This window comes from Propithecus coquereli, unplaced genomic scaffold (genome assembly GCF_000956105.1).
Source record: "Propithecus coquereli isolate 6110/MARCELLA unplaced genomic scaffold, Pcoq_1.0 Scaffold66, whole genome shotgun sequence".
Taxonomy (NCBI): domain Eukaryota; kingdom Metazoa; phylum Chordata; class Mammalia; order Primates; family Indriidae; genus Propithecus; species Propithecus coquereli.
This window is the reverse complement of record NW_012152618.1, coordinates 1,735,816-1,752,950: the sequence shown is the minus strand read 5'-3', so window position 1 is coordinate 1,752,950 and position 17,135 is coordinate 1,735,816. Positions and strand designations below refer to the sequence as shown.

The 17,135-nt window shown below is 42.2% G+C and overlaps 1 protein-coding gene across 1 annotated transcript in view; it reads left to right on the top strand.

Moving 5' to 3' along the window:
- RYR2 (ryanodine receptor 2 (cardiac)) overlaps positions 1-9,228 on the top strand; it is a 509,242-nt gene extending 500,014 nt beyond the window's left edge. Inside the window, 5 exon segments of the mRNA XM_012660153.1 lie at positions 3,349-3,505; positions 5,058-5,122; positions 7,242-7,342; positions 8,233-8,284; positions 9,133-9,228. Coding sequence (XP_012515607.1) covers positions 3,349-3,505; positions 5,058-5,122; positions 7,242-7,342; positions 8,233-8,284; positions 9,133-9,228 — 471 coding nt within the window.
- The last annotated feature ends 7,907 nt before the right edge of the window (positions 9,229-17,135 follow it).

Sequence of the window (17,135 nt, the reverse complement as noted above, 5' to 3'; positions counted from 1 at the left end):
ATTGCCAGGAAAGACTGGTTAGATGGCTGACAAGAGACCTGAAAAGGAGACATTTTCTTTGGTAATTTAGTCTCATTCCATGGTCTGGTCTTCATCTTTACATGTCTAGAAACTAGAAGTGAATCATTCTCTTAGGAATAGACTCACATTAACCAGTATCATATGAGTCTGATGTATGAGAGTACCAGCTTATTAAGAGTTCATGCAACAAGTCGACACGTTCTCTTTGCTAGAGAAAAACTCTGTATGGGAAGCCAAATTATAAAACAAAACTCGATCAGCAGGAATCAGCAAGAATTGGCTGGATGATCTTAGTCACTAGTGCTGTCCCACACAATTCCTCAAACAAGCAGGGCTGGAGAGCTAGGACATTCCAGGACCTGCACTGGGAACTGCCTGATCCACTGTTACTCACTATGGGTATTGGTGTGGGAATCCAAGGGACAGGAGTTGGACATGGAGAGATATTAGGCCGGAGCCAGGTATATTGTCCAAATTAAGTCCTCAGAGGAATTCTCAGAGAGGGATTCCAAACGCAGAGCTACATATGGTGAAGCCAGGGAAACAGGGGTGGTAGGAATGACGGCCTGTGTTAGCTCCTTAACTAAAGAGTAGGCAGCTTCAGCAGCAACTCTTTACACATTTCCTGTGGCCACAGTTAAGTACATACACAGATTTGGAGTAAAACGTATAATCCAATTTTTTCTTAATAAAAATAAGAAATGTGGGCCGGGTGTAGTGGCTCACGCCTGTAATCCTAGCACTCTGGGAGGCCAAGGCGGGAGGATCACTTGAGGTCAGGAATTGGAGACTAGCCTCAGCAAGAGCAAGACCCCGTCTCTACTAAAAATAGAAAAAATTAGCCAGGCATGGTGGCGCATGTCTGTAGTCCCAGCTACTCAGGAGGCTGAGGCAGGAGGATTGCTTGAGCCCAGGAGTTTGAGGTTGCTGTGAGCTAGGCCAATGCCATGGCACTCTAGCCTGGGCAGCAGAGCAAGACTCTGTCTCACAAAAAAAAAAAAGAAAGAAAGAAAGAAAAGAAAAGAAATGTGTGGCACAAAGAATTCAAACACTATACAGGAGTATAGAGTAGAAATAAAATTTCCTCCTTCCCCACACCCACTGTTAACAATTTTATGCACCAAATTAAGAGAAATCACTGTTGTGTCCCTAGGGACTTTTTTTTTTTTACAGTGATTATCTTCAAAATTTTACTTGCAGAGATTGAGTTAGTAGTTAGTACCAGGAATCTAGAGTGTTTGAGCCTCCGGGAGATTCAGATGTATAGTTAGGGTTAGGCACTGCCGGCCTAATCTGCCACTCTCTAAAGAAGGACTGTCCTGGCCTCCCTGCCAGAGAGACCCCTTACCTGGGCTCCATACCAGTTCATGGGTGGCACTGGCTGAGCTGGCTCTTTGGCTGTTGTGTGCCAGACTGACAAAACTTTTTCCTGAATGACACGTTCTTTATTTAATTCTGTTCGTTAGATTCCAGGCATCTGACCCAGGAAACTTCTCATCTTCTGCATCTATCAGATCCATGAGCTGTTGGTCTCACAGTTGAACTATGAGCATTTGGGTGTCCTTTGTTGCCTGTTCTTTGCCTACACTTTGTGCTTTTTAAAGTGACCTGAGAATTTGAGGTCTATGGGTTGAAGCAGTGAAGTGCCCATGAGAACAGCTGGACTCACTCGTCTTTCATCCCACAAATGATTTTTGAGTACCTAGCATGTGCTGGACGCCATTGTAGGCGCTGGCAACAGTGGAGCCGTGACCAAAGTGATTCTTACTGTCATGGAGTCAAGTCTAGAGTGGAGTGAGAGACGAGTCAGTCAGCTGGATGTCCGAGTGTGGAATTCAGGAAAGAGACCCAGGCTGGAAATGGAAATGTTCGGAGATAATTGGCACAGAGGTGACGCTTAAAGCCATGAAACTGGGAAAGTCCCCCCAAGGGAGTGTCCCAGGAGGAAAAAGTTCAAAGAACCCAGTCCTGGGACACTCGTTCATGAAGAGGTGGGGAAATGAGGACGAACTTTGCAAAGGAGACTGAGAATGAACGGCCAGCAATGGAGAAGAGAACCAGAGGGGTGTGGGTGTCTCCCCACGGCAAGAAGCTGTTTTAAGGCTTTTGTTGCCTTCCCTATGGTAGGCGGCAAGGAAATACGTTTTCGGTGGGGGAAATAGCTGAGTCAGTCAGGGGGTCTGGAATAGTCTAAGGAGGCCTCGCAGCGGGAAGATTATTAATTTAGCCCTAAAGGATGAGTAGGAATTGGGTAAGAATGGGAAAGAGTATTGAAAAGATGAAGAGAACATGCCAGCAAAGGTCTGGAGTCAGGAATGGTTCATCTGGAGGAGGCCTGGGTGGAGGTGAGGGTGGCAAAGTTTGAGGGCCTGAAACGGGAGTTTGGACTGACCTCGAGTGAGGGTAAAACTCTGGGTGCTCTGAGCCGGTGACTTACAGCCTGCTGCGCTTTGCCACCCACGGGACATGCAGCGTTTGGAGACATGTTTTATTTTCACTACGAGGTAGGGTGCTGTTGGCATCTAGTGGGTAGAGATGAAAGGATGTTTCTGAAATATCCCCCTATGTGCGGGACAGCCCTCCACAACAGAGACTTGTCCAGGCCAAACCGTCAACGGCACCCAGGCTGAGAACCCCGCTCCAAACACACTGTACCGGGCCCTCCTTTGTCAGCATGGGGCACTGGCAGCTGTACTTGTTGCTGGTTGATGTAATGTTTTAGGGTTTAAACAATGAAGTGCTATTTCCTCCCCATCTGTCCCCTCTGTCCGTCTTTCTTTTTTTGTTCTTTAGATTAAAGTAGAAAAGAATTTCAGCATTATGTTCTATTTTTCCTGGGTGAGGGGAGAATGAGTAAGTGCTATTAAGTCTGTTTTTTTCTAGGTGGTTTTCTAAGATTTCATCCTCTTATGCATTGGGCTTTTACTTTCCCTTCCCTATATCTGTTATGTTCAAAATAACTGGATAATACAGTTAAATATGGTTCTGTGCCCCTTAATGTGATCGTTATAATACGATCATCTTATTATCCCAGGTGCTTTGGAGCCAAGATACTAGCAAGGTATTTTTTTACTTTCTCCAAAGTGAGACAGAAGGTGCCAAGCAGAGGAAGCTCTCTACGGTTTTGTTTAAAAGACAGTGGCATGTGGGAGCCAAGTGTTTGCATCCCGGTGACAAATACTGAAACCAAAAGAGGCAAAATAGAATATGCCAAGATTCTCATCATTTCCAGAGAGAGGATTGGGAAGTAGAGAGAGAACCTTAGGTTTGTTGGGTTTGAGAATGGGCGGTGTCCCTCCGAGAAGTGATACCGTCCTCTCTTTCCAGTGCTATATGTTCCACATGTACGTCGGGGTCCGGGCCGGGGGAGGTATCGGTGATGAAATTGAAGACCCAGCAGGAGATGAATATGAGATCTATCGAATCATCTTTGATATCACTTTCTTCTTCTTTGTCATTGTCATTCTGTTGGCCATAATTCAAGGTAAGCATCATCCTCACTGACGCTCAAGAAAATCTAGAATTTGAGCCACATATTGCTGAAGCTAATGTTCAAGGTGGGGTAAGAATGTCAAGGGTTTTCTGGAAAAGCCAAATAGAACTTTTCCTTTCAGTATTTCTTCATTGTGAAATCTGTAGAGGGAAATGCAAAGAAGCCCGGGAGCCTGGTGTCAGGGGGATGGATGTAGTTTTCTTTTGTCTTCTTTCAAATAACACAATGGAAAGAGCACTTCCCTTGGTTTGAATCACAGCCCTGGGGCTCAGACTCATGTTTGTGAGTCTTTATGAGTTTGAGTGGGTGAGCCATTTAATGCCTGTGGGTCTGTCTCATGGAAATTATATCAATCTCTAAGTCCTATGGTTGTTGAGAGGTTTGAAAAAATGACATTCATTCAGGTACCTAATGCAATACCTGATGCATAATCAATGCCTTATAAATAATCATGGAGCTATTATCATTGTTGAGTACCTACTGTGTGTCAGGCACATGTATTAACTAATTTTACCCTTTCGCTAACCTTGTGAGAATGGTACTGTGATTGACATTTTACATGTGAAGTCACTAACTGAGCCACGGTAAATCTAAGTAACTTGGCCAAAGTGAACACGAGTTGGCACAGCTAACCAGTGTCGGGGCTCGAGTCCACCCACGGCCTGGGATCCAGAGCCCTCACTTACAACCCCAGTGCCGTGTTAACCTGCTGGTTCTTCCTTTTAGTTCCGGGTGACCCGGAGTGTGGTGGTTTTCTCTCTCAGAAGAATCACTTGTGTTATCTCTTCTGCCTAACACATTTATTCTGGCTTGAATTAAATATCTATAAATGTGACAATACCCTTGAAGTCCCACTGGCATACGGTGGCACTGTTTTTTTGTAAGGTGCATGGACAAGTTTAAGGGACTCATAATTCATTCGTTATGTCTTTTTGAGTGTTTTATAAACCACAATGTGTTTTATACGAGGACAAAGTCATAAAACACATGGAAGGAAGCGTGTGGCCGGCAAGGCACGGGAGAGGAGGAGGCAGTCGACTCGGCAGTGTGTTCCCGATTGCCGCCATTAATGAAATTACAGAAAGTTCGCTAAGGAGGAACTTGTGAAAAACGTGATTTGATGGAAATTTCTCACAGTTTAGATGGTCATATTTTATTTTCAAATTAGTCCTTGAGAAATCTTATTTGTGGAGTTTTCTGTACTTTTCACAACCCTAATCTCAGCTGCTCCTTTTCAGCACGGGATGCGTACCATCTGTCTGTGCCAAGTGAGCAAAAGGTTTCTCTCGCTCCGGCACTTGATTCTAGAACACTCTTCCAGTGAGCGTGTGCCCCAGTCACTGCGTGTCCTTCTGCGCCCGAGGCGAGAACTCCGCCTCCCTCGGAGGGTCGCAGATCGTGCTCACACTTTTGCTGTGTTCTGAGCGTTTCCCAAGCTAGTTGTACATTTCCCTTCCCCTTGGAAGGATTCGCCAAGGAGCTATGAATTTAATTATTGTTCCCTGGTTGGTAAAGATTAAATCGAGTCTTTATTCGACATTAGGTCTAATTATCGATGCTTTTGGAGAGCTAAGAGACCAACAGGAGCAAGTCAAGGAAGACATGGAGGTAAGCCTCTCCGTGCGTGACGCAGCTTTTTTGTTGTTGTCGTGGGCACTAGTTTTCCTCGCTGCCTTTATCAAGAGAACCGTGAGCATGGGAGAAAGAGGGGAAAGGATACAAGCAATGTGTGGTTTCACCTGCCTGCTTTCCGTTCAGGCAGCACATACAGTTGAGGGGCATGCTGGGCTAGAACTGTAGTGGGCTTCAAGTCCGGACAGACAACGGTAGGGCACCATCCTGCCCCTCAGAGGGTAGGGAGACCATTCATTTAAAACTATAGCGTCACTGACAAGTAAATCGATGATTATAAAGTGGTGCAATGAGCCCTTTATGAGAGTAAAGCCCAGAGTGCTGGAGTCTCCAGGCTGGTACCTAATTCACACCCGGATGATCACTGAACTTCCTAGAAGATGGGATGCCCAAGCTAAGACCTGAAGATCGTGGACGTGTGGTTGTGATAGCGACGGCAGAACATTTTAGGCAGCGTCCCTGTCCCCTGCCTCCCACTGTGCACATCTCCAGGGGTACCATTCGCGTAGGAGTCCACGGGAATGTTGCCACCTGGGATGGGAAGGCTCTGATTTTAGGGACTCTCACATACAGCTTTCTTCTTGGAAGTGTGAGTGGTTCAAGGTGCAGCATTAGATTCTAGTGATGAGGCGGGAGAGGAATGCCAGAAAACGAACAGCCCAATCACTCATTTGAGAAATTTACAGTTTACGTACAGGCTGTGGGAAACAAGAAAAGGGCTTTAGTGGGGGCAGCGAGGTGATCGGATTTGCATTTTTAAGAGATAGCTGACATTTAAAATATGGGGAGGGAACTAGAAACTGGCAGGACCAGGGCAGGGAAGTAGGCTGTCAGCATTTTCCACGAGGGAGGTTACGAGGCTTTTGCTAAAGACGTACCACTGAGGGCACAGCAACTAGATGGATTCCCACAGGATTTGGGACGTGGAGTGAGACGAACATGGTGATAGGCCAGATGCAGAAGATGAGGATGGAGCAAGCCTGGGGATACCCAGGTTTCAGCCAGGAGCCCCCAGATGGGTGGGGGCACAGTTAACCAACACGGGGAACCCAGAGGAAGAGCAGGTTCATGGATGAAGCTGATGAGTGTGGTTCAAACCTGTTAGTTTAAGAGACATCATCGATGGAGTGCTGTAAAGTCCTGATTGTTCCCCCAAATTGCTGGATGTGGCGTCTCTGCTTTTAGCAGTTATTGGTCAATAAGTCAAGAAGAATTTTGTAAATTGTTATAATCATCTTTATTGTAGTTGCTAGAATCCAGAGCATCATAAACACGCTCCCATTGGTATCAAACAGCTTCTCGTGGGCAGGGAAAGATGAGCGTGTGAGTCACATGAGGATGATAATTATTTAATTCATTTCAGTTGATGCACACGACATTCTAACAATGAGATGGAGGGTTGGCTTCTCCTTGGGTTTTGTGAAACAGGCCCCAGGCTGCAGACCTAAGCAGGTGACTCTGCAGCAAGAGAAGTGTGGGCCGGAGGAGGGGGAAGCAAAAAGACCAGGCGCTTCTGTTCCTAGAGTTGAAAGATTTCCCAGTGCACGTCCACTGGTCAATTCTGTAGCTAGCACGGTGCCTGGCACGTGGCAGTCCCTCACCAAATCACCCGTGGAACATCTCATAGCTTGGTATTTGATTGGCACACCCCCGAGGAAAGCAGTCTGCACCTGTTCCCCCTCGGTCATCAGACTTTGTTCAAGTGGGTACTAAATTAGCAGTTGTGGTTGAGGGCACAGTTAATCCTGCCTAGATAACTTAAGTCAGTGTCGTGAACAAGAGTGATCACTGAGCCTGGATGTTTTCACCTGAGCTGGAGAAAATAAGGAAAAGACACCGCTCTTCAGGTATCGTTATCCTGTGCTCTTTCTGCATCTGTTGCATCTTGCTGCTGGTACCTGTGTCATTTAAACCAACAACAAAATACCATCGTGGCAGCAGTTAAATGTCTGTTCATGAGCTTGGTGCAAGCTCCGGGTGATGATCTTCGACATCGATGTGTGTCATACAGCTGCCCCTACACAGCAAGTTATGTCTTCCTTTCCTTGTGCTTCCTGAACTCTCTGACGTTGTACTGTTTCCCTTTGTCTTCTAGACCAAATGCTTCATCTGTGGGATAGGCAACGATTACTTCGACACAGTGCCACATGGCTTTGAAACCCACACTTTACAGGAGCACAACTTGGCCAATTACCTGTGAGTGTGCACGTCTCAGACTCTTCCACCTCTCCCTGTAGCCACAGGTCCCCCCATCTCGGGAAGCTGGAGAAACAGGAGAGAGAGCAGCTGCTTTTTCTCCATGGTGGCTGCAGATTCTTTGAGAGAAAGACCAACAGCCAGTGGGGTGGCTCTCTTTTCCTCTGGAGTACGTTATCTTAAGAAATGAAATTGCTGCTCTTCACATAAAGGATACTTTCTGAAACTTAAAATGGAAAGGAGGGCAGGGGAGAGCAGAGTCTCAGGGAGTCGTGCCCGTTTCTCGTTTCAAACAGGACTCCTACGGCTGCTTCCTAGAGATACATGAATCTGCATTTTTCTCCTCTGAGGACTTACAGATCTTTCCAGCCACTATTGGAAACCCAGTTAAAAGCTGCCCTTTTTTTTTTTCTTAATACCTAGAAATCTTGCCATTACTTGGGACTAGCCAAAACCATAGTTTGGTAAAACGCTGTTCTTACTCATTTTCTGACCCAATTTTAATATCAAACAGAAGAGGTACATAGGTGCAGAGTGGCATTATAGGGGGAAACAATGGTTTAACTATATTCAGTTGAACTGGACCAGTAAATTAGAACTTCTTATTAAGCTAGTCATCAGTTAAAATTCATCAGTATTGATTCCATTCTGACAAAAATGTGTATATTGCCAACTTGAAGCCAAAGTGCCTCTAGGGTGAAATTGTGGGTCAGATCAGAAAAGTCAATGACCTCTTTCTGGTACACTGTAATTAATTTTCCCGCAAGTGTTTATGTGGTGTTTTCCCTGCCTACCAAAATTAAATGCAACATATAACATATAAATATATGCCATGTTTATACTGATATTTTCATACAGTACATTTCTGATCAGTCTCTCTGTATCTGTAGGTTTTTTTTGATGTATCTCATAAACAAAGATGAGACAGAACACACAGGACAGGTAGGTAAACAGCAACTATATATCATCTTCTGAAAGGGATGATGGAGAAACCCTACACTTGTGTATCACGTTGGAACAAAATGTGTACATTCAACAGTAAGGGCTGGAATTACTTTCAGATGCCAGTTGTGGTATCTTGATATAAAATTCCTCTTATCTTGGATGTGGGTGAAAAAGATTGCCTTTGTTAAAAAAAGTAAAATCCTAATTTCACTTAAAACAATAAACTTTTGTTAACTGAAAATACTGGGTTTGGGTTTTGAAAGCCCTGTTATAAGAAAATTGAGTGTTCTTAGTTGTTGTATAATGTCCTTGATTGCTTAATCAAATAGTAGATGATTTCAAATGAACTTCCACCCACAGTGTTATGGTTGGTTAAAAAGGACTGCACATTAAATGTCTAAGGTTTTTAAGCTATTTGAAATTCTTCTTCTATGAGTGTTCACCACAAATTGTTAATAGTCTGAATTTGAAGTATGCAACAATTACTACTAATAATATTTTAAGGGAACCCTCAAAAACATATACCATAAATATATTTTTAATTATTATTATATTATGGTCAGGATGAAGATTGATTATGTGTTTAGTAGTAGAAGTAAATAAGATCTGGTATAGTTGGATCTATCTAAATCTGCGGTCCCCAAGCCCTGGGCTGAGGCCCAGTACCACCGCTGATGCCAGCACAGTCCCTGATGCCAAAAAAGTTGGGGACTGCTGATCTGAATGAACCTGGACTTGTCAAAGTACATGTGATATGTGTAACAACCAAGTTGAGTTTCTAGCCTATATTTTGAGTTCGCACAGATTTGGGGGAAAATGTTAATACATTTCCTTTACTTTTACAGGAATCTTACGTCTGGAAGATGTATCAGGAAAGGTGCTGGGAATTTTTCCCAGCAGGGGATTGTTTCCGGAAACAGTATGAAGACCAGCTAAATTAAACTCACATCCTGATCACCTCTAAAAACCAAAACACTCTCTCTCTTTTTCTCTCTCTCCCTCAATCTCTCCCTCTCTCAATCTCTCTGCTCTCTTGGAAACATCTCGCTGATTTCGTGAATTGCCAGCGTTGTGTGCTCTCGGGGAGCATTGAAGCTCTGTGTCTGAAGACCTGGCTGTGTTTTCCCCCCACCATGTATATTTTCTTTGAGAATAAAGACTGCAGAATAATCTAAACTCATAAACAGACAATATAGGAACTCTGGAAAGAAAACCATTCTGGACACTATCATAACACACAGATTTTCTTCTGAGACTCTTAGAAGTCTCTTTGAGCTACGGGACCTTCACAGAGACACGTGGCAGCCACATTCACCCAGCCTCTTTATTTCGCCATCCTGGAAGGGAACTGTCTAATGGTCACAGAGCACTGTAGCACTTAACAGATTGCCGTGGACACCAGTCGCGAAGGGAAATAGTGCCTTACTATATGTGGGTTGAGCTATGCAGAAGAAATGTGCATGAAAAAAACATCTTTATTTTCTTTATGTCGACTTTCCTTTCTTAGATTGATTTTGTGAGTTTTTTTTTTTTCCTGTATTCTTTTCTTTGGTGGGGGAGGGTAAGAAAAGCAGTTTGCACACTTTTTTAAAAAGATGGTGGTATGTCTCAGGAAGAAAGGAGGCTCTTCTCATTCAGCTAAATTCACATTTGCCCTCCCCATGTGCTCCTGCTATTATTTTGGTAATGCTCTGATGCAACATTGCAACTTTATGAAATCTTTGTATGAAAACAAAAAGACTGCAAAAAACACACTTTCAAAAGAAATCATTCATTGCATGTTTATTATGCAAGTTTAAATGAACAAAGAAAACCTTCAGAAGCAAGTTGAACAATGTGAGAGAACTTTCACGATAATTATAACCATAGTAATAAAGTGTCGTGGGCTTAATTGTATATTTGGAGCCAGTGTCATCCACCAACAATGTGATACATTATGAACTTGACAGTAGTTTTGGGTTTTTCTCTTTCTTTGAGCCACCTGTGATCAGTTGTTGATTAAGGACTTCTTGTCAGGCCATTTTTTAATATCAAAGCTGAAGCAATATCCATTCAGGGATTTCATCAGTTGCATCACGAAACATGGATGATAATATAAATCACTCCATTTTTTTTTCCATTTTGAGTCCTTTTAAATGTAATGTGAAGCTTTACAGTTAAAAAGACAGAATCAGAATGGAAGCGAGATCATTTTGCAAACATTGGAGCTCTTTTATTACAAGTCTGCTTGTTAATTTTAGAACTGTAAAACTGCTCTGATTAAACTATTTAACTAACTTTCTCATCCTCTTCTTTTTCCATTTAACTTGTAACTGGGTCTCATTATAAAACCTTAAGCTTTTAATTTGAGGTGGGTATAGGACAGTCCCAGACACTTCCCTGAGACCTTTGACACTGTCACATTTTCTTGTAGCTCAACAAGTTTTCTGTATTTACGATTGTGGAGTCTCAGAGTCTCCGGGCACCTGGCCCATCCCTGTCATTTCCCTGTCATGAGGGTCATCCAGACCTCTTGAAAACCTCCAATGACAGAAAGAAAACATCACTGTGTCCCAAATTGTTTAAGAAATTTAGAAATCTCTCCTTTGCTCAGGGAATGTTCATTTCCTATGATAATAGGAATCTATTTTCTGTCTTAATATGGAAGAGAACCGGTGCATAGTAAGTGGTGTATTAAACACTCGAATACCAATTGGACACTTGCTGATTGCCAAGGATTGTGCTGGGTACCTGTGACATATCTATCATCTGTCATTTTATACCTTATCAGCACAACATCAGATTTCCTCCTTTGTATTTTGTTATAACTTTTATTTTGGGGGAGAAACAAATTTAGCCATACCGTGGGAATTTTCAGGCCTGCTCAGGGAGGTGATCCGAAGCTCTGAGGAGTCTGAATAAAATAAATCAGGTCAGCTCCATAAAACATCAAAGAGCACATCACCCTTTGCCATTAACACTGCAGAGGAAGCATCTGGCGGAGAGGAATAAATATTTTTCCGGGACATAAAGTCCACTGATAGATTCAGGTCTTCTTTTTATAACGCCCAAATCAGAGTTGACACGAAACAACAGTACAGGTGAGAGGTGAGTGAATAAATTCATAGTTGTCCCTAGATTTTGCAGGCTCTTGGAAGCTCTCTTGGCTGACTGCTGCTCCCAGCTTTAAAGCCCCAGGAGGTGGCAGAAGTACTCTGGGAGAAAGAGGGAGAGAGGCTGGAATTTGGGGAAGGAAGCCTGCCTTGGACAGTGGGCTTCGCAGGCACATCCGTGTGGGAGGGGAAGTCTCACCCTTCCCAGCCTCACTGGTCAACAGAGGAGGACCTGCCTGCCTTCCCTTCTCAGGCCTCAGAAGTAGAAGTAGAAAGGGGTGGTCTCCAGGTTCTAGGAATTCAGCCAACTAGACAATCAACCTGTTCTGTAGCCCTTTGTTTATGAGGCCTGTGGCTACCCAGCTGGCTGAAAGAAGCCCCTGATAGACTCTGGCAGCTTATGGATGAACTGAAGTGAGCTTTCCTCATTGCCACGCTAAAGTCTCCACCCTGGGCGGAGTTATAGCTTCGTTACCATAACATGGGACCTGTGTGCTACTATGACAAACTAATGATTCGTGTGCAATGGGAACCCCTCCCCTACATGTGATGACACATTTTTTTCTCTCTCCACTGCCCCATAAAAACCCCGTGCCACTTTCCCCCCAGGAGACACTGCTTTGAAGAATATTCCTGATGCTCCCCTTACTTGCTGAAAGTAAGTAACAACTGCTCCTGATCAAGACCCATGTTCTCCCAGAGAGTTGTTTGTTACTTGCCAGGTGAAAGAACCTGGATCTTTCGGGTAACAAAAGGGGAGAGGGAGCTTTTCTTTATCAGCATTAATTTTCCCACGAAATGTCTCAGTGTATCTCAAACACATGTGGTTGTCCACTTCCCTGATTCAACTCAGGGCTGCTTTACCCAAATTCAAGAAGTGTAATCATTTTAGAAACTTTATACCAATATTGCAACATACACGAAGAACATTGTAATGAATGCTCACATACTTCTATCTCAGCTTCAACGCTTACAAACATCATTCTGCCCTAATTACTTCATCTAGTCCTCTCATCTGTTTTTCCTAGAAACATCTTTTGAATCTATGCCATAAAATAAGTTTAGATTCATAATTTAAGTTGGTCTTTCAAATACACTCTGGCTGTGAATGTCTAAATGGTACTCCTTGGATGGAGGGTCATTATTTTTTCATGTGCGGGAAGCAGTTTGTTTTCAGCCCCACAAAAACTCATTTAAAAATCATATTGTAATGAAAATACTTTATGCCTGATTGTAAAAATCTCATCTAGGAAAACTGGACATTTTTTTCACTATCTTTACTGGGGAAACATTCATATTTTTCTTAAGCTCCCATTTTCTAGGTGAATATACCAATGTGGCCCTCATTGCTGTTAAGGTCTTTGAGTGGCTGTCACAGGTGAGTGCCTCATTTCCTCTGGACACGGTAAAAGAGAATTTTTGAAAATTTATTACATTTACTCAAGCCCGGAATTCATGTAAACTTGACATGAAAAAGGCTTGAACAGTTAGACATCCCCCAAACTATTTCATAAATGTCTGTTGTGTTGTGAAGAGGATGACCTCACTGTCACCTTACTGATAACATCTCTGCCGAGCACTCTGAAATATCTGTAATAGGAGCTGGATAAAAAGTATCTTGATCTTGATACAAGTGCAGGGACGGCACCTGGGTTTTTTAATAGCCATAAATATTAACAGCACACACCTCTAACAGGACAAGGTTCAGTATCATATCATCTAAAATTGTGTCATAATTTACTTGCATAGCTAATGTGAATATAAAACAGGGAGCTAAATAAAGTTCCATGTTCCCAAAATCACAGGGTTTTTTATAATGTCACAAGTCAGTACAGAAACAAAAAGAAGCAGGTAATATTAATTTCTGCATTTAGATAACATTCCAGGACTCCTAGGAAGTTGGCGTTGGAAGGGATTTAAGCAATCACGTTTCAGATGGAGCCATTTAGGCATGTCCAAATGGCTCGACTGAACTCAGCGCTGGTTAGCGGACGAGCTGGAGCTTGTTCAAAGAAGTCATTTTTGTTGTTGTTAATCTTTTTTCTCTTACAACCAGAATGGTTTGAAAAATAACAGGTTCCTTATGACCTCGCAAAAATGAAATAGGAAAACAGTTACAAAAGTTTTTGATGATATAACGATGTTCACTAATATTCTGCTTCTGTGACAAGGGGAATTCTGGAAGTGATTACATGAGATGAGTAACTGGCTTCAAAATGCACCATTAATCATAGCTAATTCTGAATAAAGAAACCAAGTGTCAATTTTAGTGCAAGACAAAAGGGAAAGCTTCAACGTGATATTTTGCTTTGGTATCTACCTTATTTCTATACGGAACTCTATAGAATGTTTCTTTGGTTTTCCGTAACTGTCTATAAGTTACTGTATCATGGCTAAAAAGATCCAGTTCCAGTTATAATATTCATCATGATTAAAATAATTTTGGTTCATATTTGCATTAAAGATTTTGGGTATCATTGGTGAGAATAGGTTTTAGGGGATCAAAGAATCTACATGTTAGTGTCTCAGTGGTGTTTTAATGGCAAAGGAGCATCTCATTTGCCTTTCTTGCTTATGTCAGGGAGGAAAAACTTTACCCTGTTATGTTAGGTATTTGGAGGCTTTCAAATTAAATTGGCAAATGGCAGATTAGCAAGAGAAAAGACAGATTTTTATTCACATATGTACCTGGAAGTTTGCAGGAAAATATGACTCAAAGAGGCTGCACGAATCTGGGAGCTAGATACCATCTGAACGGGATAGGATGGGGCAGAGTGGCACCTCTGGAAAAACAAATAATTTCTAGTAAGTGGAGAGAAAGGGCACTTGTGGAAAAACAAATGACTCTTTGGAAAGATAAATGGGCCCCAAGGAGAATAGATGGGAGACAGTTTTGTGACAATGTCTGTTTGGGTGTGGTTTGTGTTCCTGACTCCTGTCTCCAAGAAGAGAAGATTAGCATTGCTCTTAGGGATGGGTTTATGAAGACCGAGTTCTTTGGGGAAGCTCTACTTTTAGGCAGATAAGGAATTTCAGAACTCAAATGCCTTCAGCTTAAAATAATTTTTATGCCACAGTGGCTTATCATAGACTCTGTTACCTGCCAACCCCACATACCTGTAATTTGTTCCAACTCCCTTCATACATCATCATTTTTATGTGTATTTTCTTCCAAGAAATCTATGAATTTGATATATATACACGCTACCTTCATTAAGCACTGCTAAATAAGCCTTTGAATTTTTGTTTGTATGAAAAATAATTTACTTTTTATAGGTCTGGCTAACATCATTAAGTATCATTAAATATAAAATGTAATGCTCCTAACATGAGCGATACTATATTAACATTTAAGCAGAAATTCTAGTTAACAAGCTTTTTAAAAGACTACCAAACCTGAAATTTATCGCACATTGTAATTTGAATTACCTGCAGTTTTGAACTTTATGCTCACAAATATATTAAAAGTAGGTATACCTAATATTTTATATATACATTCAGAAATATAGATGTAGACTTAATGTCAAGAATAATAAAAGTAACAGAATGCCTTGAGATGATTCTACTTGTTATTACCAGAAAGATAAATTGGAACTATTTATTTAAGCTTTTAATATTATGACCAAACTACAGAGCCTCCTCCCTCCTACAGAAAATAAAGATGAATGAAACAGAACCCTTGGCAAGATATTATGAGTTAATAAAAATTCATGACCAGATGATTATCAGTTTATTTGTCCTTTATATACATGTAGAAGAAAAACAATTATTTAAGCAGTTTGGTGTGTGTGTGTGTGTGTGTGTGTGTGTGTGTCTTTACCAGTGAAATCAACTGGTAGAAACTCTTATGGTTTTGTTCAGAGAGTATAAATTGTGAAATGACTGTCTGCAAATAAAATGTCATGAAGGCTAAGTTCCAGAATGAGCTGGGGCTAAAAATGAGACACACAAAAACAAATATTTTCCATACTTGGCATAACAACAAGAAAGAGCCTATTATTTGTTCATCCTGGGTGGTGCCTACATGATATCATCTTAGCCTGGGTTCTCTTGAAGCTGGCCTCAGGCAGGATTGAATTGATTATACTTTTGGGGGCTGCCAGGACAGCAAGTGTAGGGAAGCAGGACTTGCATAAAAGAAGGATGTGCAGCAATGACAAGGAAAGAAAGCATGCCTGCGCTGGCTACCGCGCCGCCGTGAGCCAGGAGGAGAAGAGGCATTCAGTAGGCATGTCCAGTTGGCATGCTAGGACATCACGGGACATTCTGGAAAGAGAAACAGTGCCGTGGAATAGTCCATGGGAAGGAGAAAGAATGGGCGAGAATCTGCCACTTCTCTTCCACCTCCTGTTGCCTATTGGTCAAAGCTCATCCAAAGGCACAACAAGTCCCCCTCCACCTGCTGGATTGAATCATCTGACCTGCAGGAGTCTATTCTGGGTACTAAATCCGCACTGCATAGCAGGCAGTTATAGCCCAATGTGGAAGTGACAGGAAAAACCTGAAATCCCAGGGTGCAGCCGGTCAGCCTGGCTACACAAGTGGGGGCAAAGGGAGGCCCGGCATGCCAAGGACAAGAGACTGGTCAGCCCCAGGCAGCAGAACCATGAGATCCTGAGAAAAGTTGTCTCATGCAGAAAGCTGAGGTGGGGCCAGTGGCTGGAGACCCAGTAAGCAGGTGGCACCAGGGAATCTGAGGAGGCAGGTGAGGTCTGGATCTGATGCCAGTGTCCATTGTTCAATTTTCCTTTGGCTTTTCATATGTTTGAAATATTTAATAATCAAAAATAAGTGACAAGGAAGAAATAGCTTCTAAGCTTGGGGAATGTGGCATAATGCTACACGTCAAATTTTTCTTAACGTCTACTTCCATTTCCTCCAATAAGGACAATGGTACAGTTAATTATTTGAATAAAAAACATAAATGATCTTCTCATGAAATTTGAAAAATACAAGTTCCTTAAGATGTCATAGAAAAAAAAATTGTTTTGTTCCAAGAAGTTATAGAGCCACTTGTTAGAAGCAATAAAAAGATGAATTTTGCTCAACTTTCCAATGGTCTTTTAATACTTCTGCCAACAGTGTGCTACACAATTCTGGGAAGTATAGTGTTCCTTGTGAAAAGGATTTAAGTAGAGGCTGCATGGTAATTTTTCAGTATTCCTAGAAAACATTTTCTCAGTATAAGTGCACAAAAATCATCTGGGAATTTATAAATAATGCATACTCCTCAGACGTACCCCAAAGACAGTAAGTTTTCAGTTAATGTCATCAATAGGTTCTTAGAAACTATGACTTTAAACGAAACAACATATAACAAAACCAATTTTAAAAAAATTTTTTAGAGTCAGGGTCTTACTCTGTTGCCCAGGCTCCTGGAGTGCAGTGGTGTGATCATAGCTCACTGCAACCTCCAGCTCCTAGGCTCAAGTGATCCTCCTGTCTCAGCCTCCCGAGTAGCTAGGACTACAGGCACACACCACAACACCCAGCTGGTTTTTCTTATGTTTTGTAGAGATAGGGTCTCACTATGTTGCCCAAGCTGGTCTCAAACTCCTAGCCTTAATCCTCCTGCCTTGGACTCCCAAAGTGCTGGGAATACAGGGGCGAGCCACCACGCCAGGCCAAAACCAAATTTTTTTCTAATCAATGTTATAATGAAAGGATATTATTCAAGAACCTATTGTATAATATATTATTTCACTTTTCCAAGAACCTATTGATGACATTAAGTGAGGACTTAACTGTATTCTGAT